General features: G+C 37.4%; 1 protein-coding gene across 1 annotated transcript in view; it reads left to right on the top strand.

Annotated features, from left to right (window-relative positions):
* Nucleotides 1-17,481, top strand: part of elg1 (enhanced level of genomic instability 1) — a 56,488-nt gene continuing 39,007 nt past the window's right edge. The window contains exons 1-2 of the mRNA XM_083136605.1: nt 1-252; nt 12,602-14,098. Of these exons, the coding sequence (XP_082992731.1) occupies nt 12,613-14,098 (1,486 nt within the window). The 5' untranslated portion in view covers nt 1-252; nt 12,602-12,612. The remainder of the gene's footprint in view (nt 253-12,601; nt 14,099-17,481) is intronic.

Here is a 17,481-nt window from a genome sequence, read left to right as displayed (position 1 = left end):
CGTATAAATATCTGAGACGTTTGTTCTTCCGCTGAGGAATTTTCTATTTAAATTTTACTAATTCTTTAGGATTTTATGATTGAGTGAAAATTGTGCTGACATATTCATTTGTGTGTGTGGAATTTTAAATTGTGTTTTAAGGAACGAAATGCTGATAATGAACAATTTTCTAAGTAATTGGTGAAGCAATTAGATTCTCCCGCCAAAATATGTTTCGTCGGTTGTATTTCGCATGATAAATGCTTCATAATTGTAAGTAATTTTAATTCCTTGAATGATATTTGGTAGGGTGACCAGATATTTGTTGACCAAAAAGAGTATGGTCTAGGTTGAAGGTGCGCATGCACAAAACATTAAAAAAAATCGAAAATAAGGGTGGCTATTTGTTATTGCTTCTATTATAGCCCCTATAAAATACGCCTACACTCTACAGATTAAAATTACTTATGGGTGTAATGTAATTAGTTAATTGCAAATACTTCCTCACCAATGGCCACCATCATTCATACTTCTGGGATGATTTTGCATTCTTGAGTATGTTTAAATCGTTCTTTATTGCCAGTCCAAACTCTTCACATTGAATTTCACTTTCATTACTTGTTCGAGTGTTGACACCAGGAGTGTACTTTTTCCCTCTCGCCAATAAGTTTTAATAACACCGAAGAGTCTTTCACAACCAACATTTGTACCAGGCAGAGTAAACAAGAATTTTAAAAGAGGCACAATCACTTTCAAATTTGACCCAGCCTGTACTAAATCTTTGCACACTGACCACCACTTACCCATCATTGAATCTTTTCTTTCCCTCCAATCTTCAAGATGTTTTTCAACGGCTTTTGAAATTGCACAGTAAGTTTCAAAAATATCATTATTAGGGCTGAGCCGATATCGATTCCGATGTATCGGTATCGGAAAGTATCGGTTGGGATTCAGCTACCGATACCAGCCTATACTTTCCGGCATTTTGGTCTTTCACGGGGTCCGCAAAAATCCCGCGCGACTTCTTGACAATGGAAGTATCCTGGAATTTATGCAAAATTAAAGCTTCCCTTTTATTTTACACTAATTTTGCACGAAAAACTATATTTTGTGACTACATAATATATATTTTAATATTCTGATGCAATTCTTGAATATTCTAAAGCAAATTTCTTGGTACTGTATGTTGATGCATATAATTGGAGAAGAATATTTACACACCATTATTGATCAATATTTTGAACAAATTTTAATTATTGCAATTTTCAAGTATCATTATCGGTGGGAATCGGTAAGAGTATCGGCATCGGTTCAATCGGCTCAGCCCTAATCATTATCATGAAATTCCAATGAATTTGAAATATGTTTTGCTTGTTGATGGAATATGAAAATGACTCTTGAAATTGTTCATAGGAAATTCTTGAGTCAAGGAGTAAATACTTCTGTTTGTTGACATCTTGCCGTTTTACGTTCTGTGGATTTTAAGGCATTTTTACGCGTAAAATAATTAATGAAATTAAATAGCAAGGAAAAGAGTATATTTGGGGATTTTTGCAAATTGAAAAGAGTATAGAGTATATGAACCTCTAAAAGAGTATATTACTCTTAAAAAGAGTATGTCTGGTCACCCTATATTTGGACTAGTTTTTAATTATACCTCTTTTGAAAAATCAAGTTAATGAAATTCACATGGAGAAGTGGAGTACAAGGTTAGTAACAAAGCGGCGAATGCTGCTAACGTCATACGATGCCCGCCTAATTCCGCACAATTTTATAATTCTCATTTGTCATTTTATTTGTAATCAGATGGAAGGCTTGTGGCAGGATCCGATAGTAATCTATTCAAGCTTGCTACAACATTAATGTGCTATTTATAAACCATTTCTCACTTTCTGGTAGATGTGTTGTACGTATATGGAATAGTTTCAACTAGAATACTACTGCATAAAATGCGTTGGCTTTCCTGTCATTAACAATTCAGTTTTGTTTTCCTTTATATTTTATTGGGATAAGGAAACATTATTTTATTTCCTGCTCAATTAATTGCTCCCAACAGTTTTCTGGGGTAAAATTTTGATATCTGCAAAACGTATTTCTTCAATTTAAAGGAGAAAATACCGAACTGACTCTCCATACACTTTTGAAAGGTCGTGGAAGTGTTTTTCCCATCGCTTAATTTATTTCGCCGGTAAATCATGTATTTTTGAAGATTAATGTGTCTCCAATGCACGAAAGCTGTTGCCTCTATGTCCTTCCACTACATGAACCAAATGTTGCGTGCGTTCGATGATGTAACCCCCGGGCAGTGTTTCCAACCACGCCGTTGTTTTGCAAGAACATGACAATTTTAACTATGTTTGCCTACCCGAACCTTGCCATGCATGGTTCATGGGGCTGGCTATTTATGAAATCATCATTCATCCCCATCTTTGCAAAGTGGCACAAAAGGCGAAGTAAAATAAAACAGATCAATGAATCAAAATCCACAACCCTATCCTCTCCAGTTTTCCTGAATTTTTGCACATAAGTTCTCTGCAACGGGTGTAACATAGATACCAAATTCCAGCCTCAAAGTAATGAGAGCTTTCAATTTATGGAAGGGAGAGTTTTATTTTTTAGACAGTGTCTTGTCAATTTTAAATGGTCATAACTCAGTTGCTATTGTAGTTAAAAGATTTTATTTGTGGCTCATTGGAGAGCATTTTAAACAACCTTTGAAATTATATATGGACTCAATTTTCAATTGTTTAATTCCGAATTTATCATATTGCACAGGCAATTTTTACATGGTTCAATTTCTAATTATGTCTGCTAACGCATACTTCAGAGTCTAGTGATTAGATACTGCATGTTTTTGAGAGAACGAATTTCCCTTCTGTATACTTCTACATGATTCTTTACTTGTGGGTAGCCATTTGGTTACTATATGGATACAGACAGCTGCCGCCATGTACTTCACGTGCATGGGATGCGAAGGGATATTTTGTTTCTACATGCTGTCCTTGTTGGGTTAGCCAGGTCAGTTTTAAGCTCTTAGCATTGATAAAATATCCCTAGATCCTTTCGTTGTTAGGTTAGGTGTGTCAGGTTTTAGAGTTCTTAGCAGGAAAGTAATTCCCCTAAATGTTTTATACACCTTATGACTTAATATCTGGTCTCAAGCATAAAATCCCCTTCAAGCCTCGCATGGAAATCTGCAAAAACTTGTGTCCGAGTTGACTGTAACCTAAGCAAGCCTGCTTGTTCAAGCTACATTTACTGTTAATGGAACAATATCAGTCGCGGGTACATACTGAAGGTATCAAGTTACCATATGAAATTGTATTTTTATTATTACCTATTATTTTGTCTTTAAACACTTCGTTGAAACACACTTACAAGTATATATCTATTATTTTACATGTAGCTTACTGCTCCATATGCAGTTTATCGTACATGTAACCTTACATTGGCTAGTGTTAGGTGGCATCTGAAACCTCACTCGCTTCGTAAATAAATTTATTATTATTATCACATTTCATGTCATAATTTCTTTAATAGTTTTTCTTGTATGTACGCATTGCTTGCATTGTAGAATTATTTTGCTGCAGTTTACGGTTATTACAAGCATAAGAAAACAGTTTATCGTTGTGATGTTTCAGGAGAACACACGCTCCCTTCATCAGACATTTATTTTCATTTTGACTAAAGATACAGTTATAACAATGGTTAGCAATTTTTTAAACAAAAAGAATCCCTTATATATTGGATGTTGCTATATTGCAACAATGTAACATTGACAACATCCATATATATTCTTTTTGTTTAAAAAATTGCAAACCATTGTTATAATTGTATCTTTAGTCAAAATGAAAATAAATGTCTGATGAAGGGAGCGTGTGTTCTCCTGAAACGTCACAATGATAAACTGTTTTCTTATGCTTGTAATAACTGTAAACTACAGGAAAATAATAATTTCTCTAGTAACTAAAACTTAGTGAAGCTTTTTACTGTGCACATTAGTTTCTCCAACAGTTTCCAATATTTTAAAGCACTTCCTAATACTCCAATAAAACTTGCGAAAAATTATTAAACATGTGGAACAGCTACCTAAATATATATATATATATAGATAAGTACAGTGCTGAAAAATAGTCAAGCAATTTTATGCATGTTTTAAAACAAAATTGGAAACTGACTTAAATAAAAAAATCATCAAAAAATATTGTTTAAAATAAGAACCATGATATTTATGCACTCTGTTGTATGGCAATCAAAGTAATATGGCGTTTATAAATTTACCACAGAATGGTGGTGTTATTGTTTATTATTCATTTTTGTGGCGGAGAAAGTATTTTCCCTAATTTTTGGTATGTTTGTAATGTCCATTTTTTTTGGACTCCATCCATTCATGACTGTAATAATGTGTGGTACGAGGTGCAATTAAAAAATAAGGGGCAATTGATTATATCAGAAAAGAAAAGAAGTGTACAAACTGTATTAGAGGTACAAACACGTATGGGGTTTGCGATTCATTGGAATCTTTGCTATTTGGCATTCTAATTTGTTTCAGTTTTGTCTCTTTCTACGTATCCACTTCATTTCTAAACATAGTCACCATTATTTTCCAAGCAATTTGGCTACCGTTTAACAAGCTTTTTGTATCCTCTGCATTTGCTGCATGGGAGTACAGCCAATTCAACACAACCGTTTCCCACACATCAGTTTCTTCAAATTGTTGAGACTCAAGCCACTTTTTGAGGTGCAGGAAGAAGTTAAAAATTCGAGGAGTGATCAAAAAGTTCCCATTCGAACCTCTGAATGATGAGGGCAACAGTGTGTGGTCTAGCGTTGTCATGGATAAGAACAGTCCCTGAGCGCTGCATTCCACATCGTCTGTTTTGTTTGGCACGTCAGAGTTTTGATACCGTTTCACAGTACACCTGCAATGTGATTGTTTTCCCCAGTTCCATGAAATCCACCAGAAGCACACAGTTGCCCTGCCCTGACTTTTCGTGCAGATGGAGTTTGCTTGAATTTTTCTCCTGTGGTGGGTGTGAACGCAAGACACCATTGCCGTACTTTTCATTCACTCATTACATCGAACCATACACTTCACACAATTCTCTGTAAATTTCGTCAGCATTATAACGTTTGGCGTTATGAAATCGAGACAGCAGATTATACTTCTCAACTGGCAGGATTGTGTAATTGCGCAGCCATGTTAACATGCTCTAACTAGCACAATAACCAACAGCTGACTATCGAAAATATGATTGTTACGTCGGTCTTGTAAATAAATTAATTTTGGAATACCACTCACAAGTGAATATATCATGAAAAATCTGAAAGATTACACCTATGACATAAATTGATTAAAGATTATTTTCCTGGAGCAATTTCAAAAAAGGAAAAGCTCAAAAATGAGAACAACTAGGTTTTATTATATACCAACAGCATAGAAAAAGCACAATCCACCTGAAAAAGAAGTGTCCAGTCCACCTTAAAGTTTCTGCATGAAAATAAGGTTCAGAACTTTCTTGCGGTGACCACAAAAACACACACACACAGGGTCGACATCCAATCCAAATTAAGACATGACGCGACGAAGAAAGGTCCATCGAAGGTTGAAGACATGAAGATTCAATCATTCTCACCATCATCTTCGCACATCCTGCATCAAAGTAAACATTCAATTACGGCTTCATCTTGCGAAGTATCCATGCAGAAGTGACGTTCAAAGAGAAATACAAGAAATGTGCTGGAAACAGTCAAGCTTCGTGCGTCCCACGTCGAAGTAGACAAGACAGTTGAGTTACTTCCAATTCACATTACTGAAGATCCTTCACACAAGGAAGGGGCAAATCCAAAACATCAAATGGCCAAGAATGCAGGGCCAAGTTGCAAAGCAACAACTAGTCGTAGCGATAAATATATGCACATTTGCAGCAAGTAGGAGATGATCCAATATCCACACTGAAGACACTCTTCGAGACGTACCTGTATTCTGAAAACCATTTGGTGCAATCCATGATCACCATAATATAGTTGCATCCAGAGATCCAAGAAGTTCATTCCAAGTTCAATTTCCATTTGCAAGGCAGTATACCAGTTAAACCAAAGGCGTACAGCAGTACTGAATAAGAGCCATAGCAGGGGCAAGTAAAACAGGTGGAAAAATGCAGCATAGCATGCAGAATCTAGTGACAACCGGGCACTGATAACTGCTAATAGGCACAACACCATCAAAAAAAGGTAAAGTGCTCCCCTGTGCTTAGCACCATGCCATGAAGGCATATAGGGGGTAACGCCACACACTTTCTTGATCGGGTCATGAGTGGGGGTGATGTGATCAGCATCACACCCCTGACTGCCTTTACCCCCCAGGTACCCATTTCATTCGACGCTGGGTGGGTGCCAGTGGCGCTTCCAACGTTAGAAAAGTTCCTGGATTTGAACCGGCCGGGGATCGAACCCGGGACCTTTTGAGCATGGTAGTCAGATGTGTTACCAACTGAACCACCGCGGCCATCAACAAAACAAAGTCTCCAGGGAGTATACATGTAAAATAAAATAACCAAAATTATATAACTAGTGAAGAAAGAAGGAAGAAAAGATATAGAACAGGTTAGAAAAAAAAAATATATATATATACACACACTGGAAATAATAATATGCCACAGCAGATACAGTTGAAAAGATTCTACAGTTCGATACATATTTAACCGATTGTTGTAGGGCTTATGCTTCGGAACGAATGAGGATGAAAAAGGCTCCACTCCCCTCTTAAATAAGAACTGAGTCCCAAAGACAATGAAAATAAGCGCTTGTGAATTTCGGGGTGGGTTTGTTGCAACAGTCTGCGAGAGAGAGTTACAGCGTCTCGTCTTTGCGGTTGATGTTCGCGTGCGCGTTGCTGGAAAAACGCGAAAAGTTTGCAGTCGTTTGAGCTGTTGACATTTTTTAGATGTCACAGTGAGACACAAAAAGGCATGATAGTTCGAGCCCAAAATGAGAACACGAATGGTGAACACGTAGCTTGAAAGATGAAAAGACTTGTAGTGTGATGGATCAGCGAGAGGTGGCTTCTACGGCAACTTTTTAAGGATACAGACAGGAGTAATGAAGAGGAAGTGCTAACCAGAAGTTGAAGATTATAAGTGCTTTCGATAGTGAGTCTTGTTTAAGTGTTGAGAGCTCTCAAATATATGGCCTTTTTAGTGTCGATCATTACAGAGTTAAAAGTACAGCTCTGAACTATACAACCGTGAGTAATACGAGGTGTGGCTAGAAAAAAACTGGATTGATGTTGCTGTAGACCAACGACAGGCACGTCAAGGTCAAGCGGTGCATGAGTGTATAACATGATATCCTGCCTATCGAGTGTGTGATTTCCAAGGGTGCGCGGCACTCAGTTCTGCTGTAGCTTGTGGAGGAAGTGAACCGTACATCTGTGCTGCGTCAGAAAAATGTTGTGTGAAATTTGAACAGCGCATCAATGTGAAGTTTTTTATGAAACTCGGAAAATCCGTCACAGAAACTTACAGTTTGATGAAGGAAGTGTAAGGAGATGAGTGTTTCTCACGCATGCAAGTGTTTGAGTGGTTTCAAAGGTTTAAAGGTGGAAGAGAACTGATCGTGGACGACTCGCGTCCTGGATGGCCTTGCACATCAAAAATTGAATCAAACACTGCAAATGTCGGTGAATTGATTTGAAAAGATCGTCACTTAAGTATTCGAGCTATTGCAAAATTACCAACATTATTACATTGCGGTGCTGATGTCCCTTCGTGAGCGAGTAAGATGACAAGGACCTGGTTTGTAGAAAGCAAGACATGGATTCTTCATTAGGACAATGCTCCTGCCCACACAGCATTGTCAGTCTAGGCTTTTTTCGCCAAGCATGGGATCCAAGTGTTAGAACATCCAGCCTATTCGCTGGATCTCACTCCGTGCGACGTTTTTTTATTTCCAAAGGTAGCAACAGTCCGTTTTTTTTCTAGCCACACCTCGTATTTCTCAATCTGTATATTAGCTTCTATTTTGTATTAATTTTTTTTGTATGGTTACATTTTTTAATCTTCGAGACAATCAGGGCATTCTCCGTAAATTCCTGTATCTGAACCTTTCAGTATAAATCAGGTGAAAGAGACCTACCAAGGCCCTCCTCATAATTGTTTACTGCTGATTAGAAATTCAGAAATAAAAGTTTGTAAAAGGTTATTTTCATCTCTGCTTTACACAGCAAACCTGGCTTTGTGAAAAATGGAAAATCCTGCTTGTAGCTTGAATGAAAGCAGTAAGCTCTTTCTTAAGCTAAAATACAATGTTTTATGTTATAGATACAAATTTAACTTAACTGCTCTTATTGTCTAACATTGTGCTGAAGCTCATTAGGCATACGTACTCTACAAGTAACGTGAACATGCCCCCACTTGGAACAGCAGCGGCATTGTACATTATGCCTAGGTACACTAGTAATATTACAATTACCACCTCTAACATTGGTGCCTGAACCCAATTGACTATCAGAATGTGTCGTGATTAACCCATGTTTTATATTATCCATAGATCTTTCATCAGAAGGCGGAGTGCTATGAAATTTTCGCTCCATAGGAGACATTTCATCAATAGAAGTTAAATTGAAAAGACAAGCGGCAACATCTGAACCGGCTCTTGAAAGAACATCATCCAAATCAGTCACCTCCCGAGAATGATAAGCCTTAAGGCAGGGCGCGAAATTTCCGGTCGCCATTGGCGACCAAAAGTTTTGGGCTGGCGACTAAAATTTCGTTTATTCAAATGTGTGTCAAACACGCTTCAAGACTTCACCTCTTGAGAGAAACGGCAGAAGTTATAGAAGAAATTCTAAAACTGAGTGATATCCACACTATTAGGTGGTTAGCCAGCAAAGAACGTGCAATAAGAGCTCTCTTGCAATCATGGAAAGCTGTTGTGACCCATCTTGAACAGGTGGCCCATAGAAGAGGCAATGATGGCGCTAAAGCTAAGGATTTGCTGAAAAGTTTGAAGCAATTTAAATTTGTTAAGCTTCTGTACTTCCTTTTGGATTTTTACAGGAAATTTAACCCTTTAAGCGTGGCACTACAAAATAAGAATCTTTTGATTTCATCTCTGAAAATAAGAATTGAACACTGTATTTCAGTTTTGGCTGACCTGGAATCTAATGTTGGGCCAAGCGAACAAGATTTCTTGGACCATGTATCCATTTCAGGGAAGATCAGGGATGTGCAAGAGTTTCAGACTGTTAGAGGAAACTTAATTAACAATGCGAAGGTGTACATCACAGAAACATTGCCGTCTATGTCAACAGATGCGATTGCATCTCTGCATGTTTTCGACACCTTGGGTTGGCTTCCCAAAGAAAATATTCTTCAGTTTGGGATAGAAGAAATAAAGAAGCTCTACATATACTTGAACCCGAGCCTTTATAATGAGAAAATGGATGTTCTGTCAGCAGAATGGACAGAATACAAACTTTTGTTTCCTTCTCCAGCTTTGAATCAGACGCTGGAGAAGATCCACAGTGCAGAGTGTTCAGCAAGATTCCCCAATTTGCTCCAGATTTTGACATTTTGTGCTGTTCTACCAATGAGCACAGCCTCATGTGAGGGAGGTTTCAACTGTCACAACAGACTCAAGACTACTTACAGGAACTCTCTGAAGACTGAGACACTGGAGGATTTGCTCAAAGTTTTCGTAAACGGACCTCCCCGTCCTCCCTGTCAGAGTTTGACCTAGCAGCTGCGATTGATAAGTGGTACTTCAGTGCAGAACGACAGCGCTACACAAACATTAATTCCTAACTTTTTAATAATTGCTCATATATTTATTATTTATCAACATAAAATACTGGCGACCAAAGATTTTAGTCCGGCGACTGACTTCAAACTTGAAATTTCATGCCCTGCCTTAAGGTGCAAAACATGCATTTTTCGAAGAAAGAGCTCAGTTTCTGTGTTAATTAAAAGCCTAAACATTTTAAAATATCTGCGGGACCTGCCCATAGTTCCATTAACTTAGCACCAACATGATTTAAGTCATTACTTATTTGGACAGACTTTGTATAAAACCAGATCACCTGGTTTAAATTTAACAGACTGACGGTGGGGATCATATCTGGTTATCCTTTTATGCCAAACTTTAACTAGGTTTTGGAAAACTTCAGTTTCTAGTTTGAAACTAGTTTCAAAAATATGAGCCATGATATCCAGAAGGTCAACAAAATACAAAGATTTTTTTTTGAGGGACCCACAAAAATTTAGGGAACAACTTGAGATGACCGGACCCCTCTCAGATTTTCTTCATATTTGGCATACTCACTAATTGAGGCCTCCTAATCACAAATCTGAAGTTAAAAGTTGTCGGAAACGTCTAGAAATTGCAAAATAACAAAAAATAAGGCGTTAGTATTCAGAATGGAAACCGTCTATTTTCGCAAATTTTTTTGTTTCACAAGCAAATATATATATTCCTGATACTATCACGACACCAAATTTTAACTATCTTTGCCTAACCTAACCACATGCCAATGGTTCGCAATTATTTTGCAATATCTAGACGTTTCCAACAAATTTTAACTTCAGATTCGTGATTACCAGGCCTCAATTAGTAACTATGTCAAATATGAAGAAAATCGGAGAGGGGTCCGTCCGGACATCTCAAGTCATACCAAATTTAGAAACTTACAAATGAAATTTAACAAATTGGAACCCTGAAAATAAAATCTATTAGACACATAAATTAGGTAAACAAGGCACGTGCTGCATATCGTCAAAAGCAAATCGGCAGGCAGCAACCCAACAGAAATAAATTCGATGCACACACACACACACACACACACACACACACAAAAAAACAACCATCACTGCAAACCTGTTAAACTGAACTCGTTACCGTTGGTCAAAATCGGAAAATCCACATCCGGATTGAAAGCACCTCATAGAACGTGGCCCTGCCTGCTACCATATAGTTTGTGATGTGTTGCTATACTTCGATGTTGATTAGTTGCAATCCGTCACATTTTAGTATTTTTTTTCTGTTTTAGGAAGTATGTGCATCTTAGGATATCCAACTGAAAATAAAGAACTAGCCCTTCCAAAATATTTCCTGCTTGTATAATTCTATTATGCACGCAATATCTCAACCAAGGCAGGAGAATAATATTCCCAGTCAAAAAGATATCCACTAACCTATAAAAAAAGGTCGAGCATAGGCAAAGTTAAAATAATTTCAACTCGCACAAACTACTAATACCCAGTTTTTAAATTTAGTTACGTGCGTCTGATCCGGTCCTTCTTGCGTATAGCGCTAATTGGTCGGGAGTTTGTTTTGGGCTCGTCTAGTCCCACTCCCGACGAAATAACGCATATACGACCCTGGAATAGAAACCAAATTGTTCACAGAAATTTCCCACAGCAAAATATGTACAAAAAGGAAGGGGGAAACTAATCCTAATTGGTGTCATGCACCCCTAAACTCGTACAACAAAATAAAGATATTTAATCTTCAGAATATTTGGTTTTATTGCTTAAAGTCGTATTTGAAAACGCAATTGTTGAATATAGTCATGGATTTTTTCGTAACACTACCTTTCTGAACAAAATAGACAATCACGTCAAGATACTAATCTCTCATCATTTAAATAACAATAACAAGTGTGTTTGTAACATTTATAACTTTGCTTTCAAGCTGCTCTTTACTTTAACAACACACACACAAGATTTAAGATATGCTAACATTAATAATCTGTAACGACGATCTACGTCGATCATTTGCACTTTCTAAGATCCAACATTCTTTTATATATATGATAACTTGACACACAATCATCTCTCTCATACTTTAGGAATTAACCTCATACTATAAACGATCATTGTTGCTTCCTCGTGATCTATCCTGAATCTGATAAAAGGGGGGGGGGGAGGACTTTGTGAGATTGCTTAAACCCAAAATACTAAGACAATAAATTAAACATTTAGTTTAACTTCTTATTTTACCAGCCCACCTTTGATTCCACTTTACAGAAAGCTTCGAACATATTCCTGATGAATCCCGGATGTTCAGGGAAATTGGCCGAGTCACGCCGCATTGTTTCGGGTGGCTATCACGTCGAGGAAGGCAGCCTGTTGCACACGAGGTAACTCTCTCTGGGTTGCAGCAGGAAGTGTACTTCCAACTCGCGGAACAAGGAAAATCTGCCCCGACAGGTGGCAGCAGCGTCAGTCTCGAACGAGCTTCTGGGAGCAGACAAATTATTTGAGCGGAAACAATCGCAAGGCAGCGGGCCTAATTCCTTTTCACATACAGGGTGGAGCAAAGAATGTGGCGAGACCTGGATAAATATGTAATTTACAATCTCGATTCACCACAGTCGCCAATGGAAAAGTTGATGTTACTGTGCAGGCGTGATCCGGTTATTGTTGCCAGTCACTTTTTATAAATAATTGGCCCTTTCTTTTGAAATGCTCCTCGTATATTAATAAATAATGGGGAGAACTTTAGCATATTATATTAGTAATGTATCAAATTGTTTTCTTGATACTTGAGTGTGTGTGCATTTAATATGTGCACCTGGATATGGTGCTTGTTTCATTAATTGTTTTTCCGTTTATTTTTCCAGAAACTGTTGCCATGAAGGATATAACACATTACTTCCACTTGAATGCTAAAGTGCAAGAGACAGTGCCTGCTAAACGTGATTTGTTCGATTACTTTCAAAGTGATAAGAACTCAAAGTCAGCAGAGAGAGAAGTGACCAGTGCCAGTTCGAGTGGGAAATCAAAGAAACAGAAGCGTCTGAGTAGTGAGGAATCAAAAGTTCATAAACCTGAAAAAAGTAATGGTCCGTGTGTGGAGTCGGCGGATGAAGCTTGTTCCAAGACACCGCCAGAAGCGGAAGAGCCGAAGGCTAAGACAAGTGCAAAGGCTAAAAGAAAGTGCAAGTCGGATAAAAAGGGGGTGAAACAAAAGGTGAAACCTAAAGAAAATGGGAATGTAAGTGATTGTGAAGTTGCTAAAACAGTTGACAAGCAGGTGGAGGATTCTGATGAGAATTTTGTCGATAGCCAAAAGGAGAATAAAGTTGACGATAAGCCTGTGAATGTCCGAGTGTCAAAAAAGCGATCGTCGACTGCCAAGAAATCTAGTAAAAGAGCTCTTCAGGTGAACGATATCCACAGTCATGGTTCTAGTTCTGATGAAGGAACTTATAAAAAAATTCCCAACGATTGTGATCCTTTGCCTGAATTGAATTCAACGCCATGTAAAAGTGAGGTGACCTCACCCAGCACTACTGGGAAAAAGGATGCATTTAAGTTCCTAATGTCCAGCCGGAAGTCTTCGACCGCTAGTTCAAATGAGAAGGCCAAATCGGCAGATCCTGGCGATGACACCTCTTTCAGCGATGAGTCGTTCGTGAAGAAACCAAAGACGAAGAAGAGACAGAAGGTAAAAGACGATCGAGATACGACACCAAAGGCAAGTTGTGAGAGTGAGGCGGGTGAAGGAAACGCTGTGGAGAAAGTGAAGAAGCGGAAGAAGAAAGAAACGAGAGTCACCGATTCGTCAGCAAAGAGCGACGACGATTTCCAAGACGAGAATCCTGCACGAAAGTCAAAACCAAAGTCAAATATTGTGCCGGACAGTGACACTGAAACATGCTCAACTCAGGATCAAACTATGAAATCGCCTGAGGACGCGAAGAAGAGAAACAGCATTTTCAATTACTTCAATAAAGTTGATAGGAGCGAGTCCATGTTATCTTTGAGCAAAATTGAAGTGAAGGCCCTGGTTCACACACCTCCGTCAAAGAAGAGGAAGCGGACATCAACGTGTGAGGAGCCAACTCCTCCTGAAAGTAAACGCAGCGTAACTAGATCCAGGAAAAGAGCGAAGAGTAGACCTTCAGTGGAGGACTTTGACAAAATAGAAGTTATTTCTTCAGAAGCAGTGACGCCAGAGAAAAGTGATGGCGTTGAAAGGGAGAATTTAAGATTTTCAACACACAAGACACCAAGCATTACAAAAGTGCAGAGCACTAGTACCCAAAGAAGTTCCCCTGGTCAGACATGGCAACTCCGTGTTAAGTTACTTTTGTCAGAGGATACAACAACAGAAAGTGAGTATTATTTTTTTAAAATATTATTGGAGTTCTTTTATATAATCGTGAACATTTTGTGTATAAACTGCAGGTTTTACCCATCCATTTAACACTTACTTTATTATTTATTTATTAGATAAATGATGTCACGGAACATTGTTGCATTGTAGCATACATACATTTTGTGCATTACAGAAGTTTTACCACATAAATTGTTTTGGAGTCACTAATTCAGGGCTGCTATGCATCTGGAAAACAGGGAAATGTCAGAGAATTTGGCTTGTTAGGGAAATGTCATGGAATTTTGCAGATTGTCTGGAATTTACGTGCATTTTGGAGTCTGCAAGAGAAATTATTACTAAATTTTACTATATTTTTGTGTAATTTGTATTATTTATCCAATAATGGTTTTGATTTTTTATAAAAAGATAATCTTTATTAAGCATTAGTCAATATGTGGCAAGTATTTCGTAATATCTCTATGCATCTGGAAAACTGGGAAATGTCAGAGAATTTGGCTTGTCAGGGAAATGTCATGGAATTTTGCAGATTGTCTGGAATTTACGTGCATTTGGGAGTCTGCAAGAGAAAGCATTGCAAAATGAACAAGCAGTTCACTTCCACTTCGATTCAGTTCTTGTAATTCCAGTCCCAAAAATGATTCAGTTTCTTTCGTTCTTATGATCTCAGTCTTGTGCAAAATTATGGTTCCTTCTAATATCTGTAATAAATTTTCACTTTTATAATACTAGATATTAGAAAGAATATCAAAGTAAAACTTGCAGTACAGATATCAGATTGATAACTAAAGTACATTGACAATATGATCATAATCTGAAAGGTTGTTGAAGATGAGGTTATCGTGTATTATTTTATAGATATTAGTCTTGTTGGCATTTCCTATAGAATTCCTATATGCAACAACAATTTCTCCAGAAGCTGTGTAATTATAAATGTAAGCATGAAAGCAGCATTTTCTACGACACTATAAATCTGCCAGAAAATGGAAAATTGTGTATGGTTTATGAACTTTTTCTGTTGTTTTTATATTGTGGAGATCTGTTAGTGGTGAAATAATGTACCTTTGTTACCTTAGCCTGAAGGCTAGATGCACGTGATTGTAGCACCCAATACATTTGATGCCGATTGTAATTTTACATTTTGCTCTTCAAATTTTCACATGTTCTTGTGTGTGTAGAATGAAATTTGCGAGAAATAAAGTTGTGAAAGTGAATATTCATAATAATTAATTGATTATATATTTAATTGAAAAACACAAGGTTCAAAAGCATAAATCATGATGGTAAACATGTCTGGAAAAATTTCGTTTTTGGACTGGTAAACCCGGAAATGTCAGGGAATTTCATAAAGAAAAATCGTAGCAGACAAACTCCTCACTCCTTTCTCTTCTGCGCCAGTAGGACTCTTGATGAAATGCGACGACATGCTGTTTATATGAAACCCTGGATCATTTACCACTACTTCAGTATACAGGGTGTCTACCAGTCTGGAAAACCTGGAAAAATCAGGGAATTTATTTTTTCTGGAAATGTCAGGGAAGTTTACTATTTTTCTGGAAAAATCAATATTTTTGTAGTAGCATGCTAAAAATAGTTTTTTTGAACAAAGAAAAATAGGACAAGGTAAGAAATTATAAATTGGTTGTGGGAAACTACATTTCAGTTTGATGTACTGAGTATTACCAGTGGTTACAGTAAAAATTTTGTAGCAAATACTCTAGAAAAGGGATCATGTTCTGAACTAAACTAAATATACTACACTAAGCAGCCATTGAAATTTTCAATTTTCTTATTGCAATTTTATGATTGTGTTTGGTAGATATTAGGATTAATGAATTATTACTAAATTTTACTATATTTTTGTGTAATATGTATCATTTATGCTATAATGGTTTTGATTTTTTATAAAAAGAGAATCTTTGTTAAGCATTAGTCAATATGTGGCAAGTATTTCGTAAAATCTCACCTGATACTTCCATCAGACAGTCAATTTCTGTTCTTCTCAGTATTGATTTTAACATGTGAATATTCTAAAAACATGGTTGAGTAAGTGTGATGTTTTGCTAAAGTATAGTGACCATCTCTTACACACATGTAAATACAAGAATTGTCGTAATGACTTGGTCTGGATAACCTGGAAAAGTCAGGGAATTTTGTTTTTATGAAATGATAGACACCCTGTCCATTTTCCACATCGGAGATGACTTTACATGGTTTGTTTTAGATTTTGGGACGTAACAAACCGGTTTTTGGTCTGGTTCTCATTTGAGCCACACAATATTTACAATGCAGATGCTGTTCCTATAGAGTCTACTTTTTTACAATCTTATATAGCATGCTCATCAAATGTAGATAATATCTATCTTCCATTTTTGCGATGTTAATGTGCGATACGAGCTCCGAGTGCGGAGTGAATTTAGGGTAGACTTTGCCTTCTTTAAACTGAGCATTATGCTGAGTTTGGGCAAGCTATCTCGTCATTGCTGCTTAAAGTACAGTAAAATGTCGAAGAGGTAGCACATGCACAGTGTTCAGCTTCCTGTGACTGCCAAATCCATGAATTAGATTCTCAAAATTTCAAACTTTGTTGCACACTCATTCCCATTATTTCAAATCCCTTCAGTATCCTCCTGTGGAACTTGTAAAAATTATTACCCAGTTGGAACTCCATATAAGTAAGAGAGTTTTATTTTCTGGCAACCTAGCTTGTTCATGATGATAGTCTTACATGGAGTGTGTGCTCTCAGGTCGAGTTGCTTCAATTCCCTGATTGAGCTTATACACGATGTCAGTACAAGGCACTTTGATCGCTGACCAGAATAAGCGTAAGGTTTGCAACTGTTGGGTTTGCTTGTTTTGGGAGGAGGGATGATGAGTGAATGTAATTTTTCACACACTCGCCAGGCTCCATGGCTGGGGCAGTGCCAGGGGGGCATGAGAGGGTGCTTGTGCACCCCTTAATTTTCTTCAGCACCCCCTACGTTCAACTGAAAACACTAATCCTTAGAGTATCATATTATGTCATGTCATATGGAGCGCTAAATATTAAGTATTGAAGTAAGACCGTTATTATTGTATGCAACAGCCTACAGCTTAATGTTAGTTTTTTCCTTTTTCATTTTTGCATTGTTGATAAACTGTTTTTACATCTATTTGTTCTTCCTCACAGTGGAGCACAAATTTCAGCTGCTTTCAAGGTACTATCACCAAGTCGTGCTTGGGAAATTATTTATTGTGAGTTGTAACGTGAAGGGTAGTTTTCTTGTTAATATGTTCTGTGTATTTGTTCCAACCCAAGTAACATGTCTAGTAAACGTACCATTTCAGGCTTAGGAAGAGGCCCAATGTTCACGAAGAAATTTTACAGTTCGTTGTTGGGGA

Source organism: Lepisma saccharinum, chromosome 15 (assembly GCF_977018435.1).
Source record: "Lepisma saccharinum chromosome 15, izLepSacc3.1, whole genome shotgun sequence".
NCBI lineage: Eukaryota > Metazoa > Arthropoda > Insecta > Zygentoma > Lepismatidae > Lepisma > Lepisma saccharinum.
Note: the sequence above shows the minus strand (reverse complement) of the source record. Positions and strands in the feature narration are given on the sequence as shown.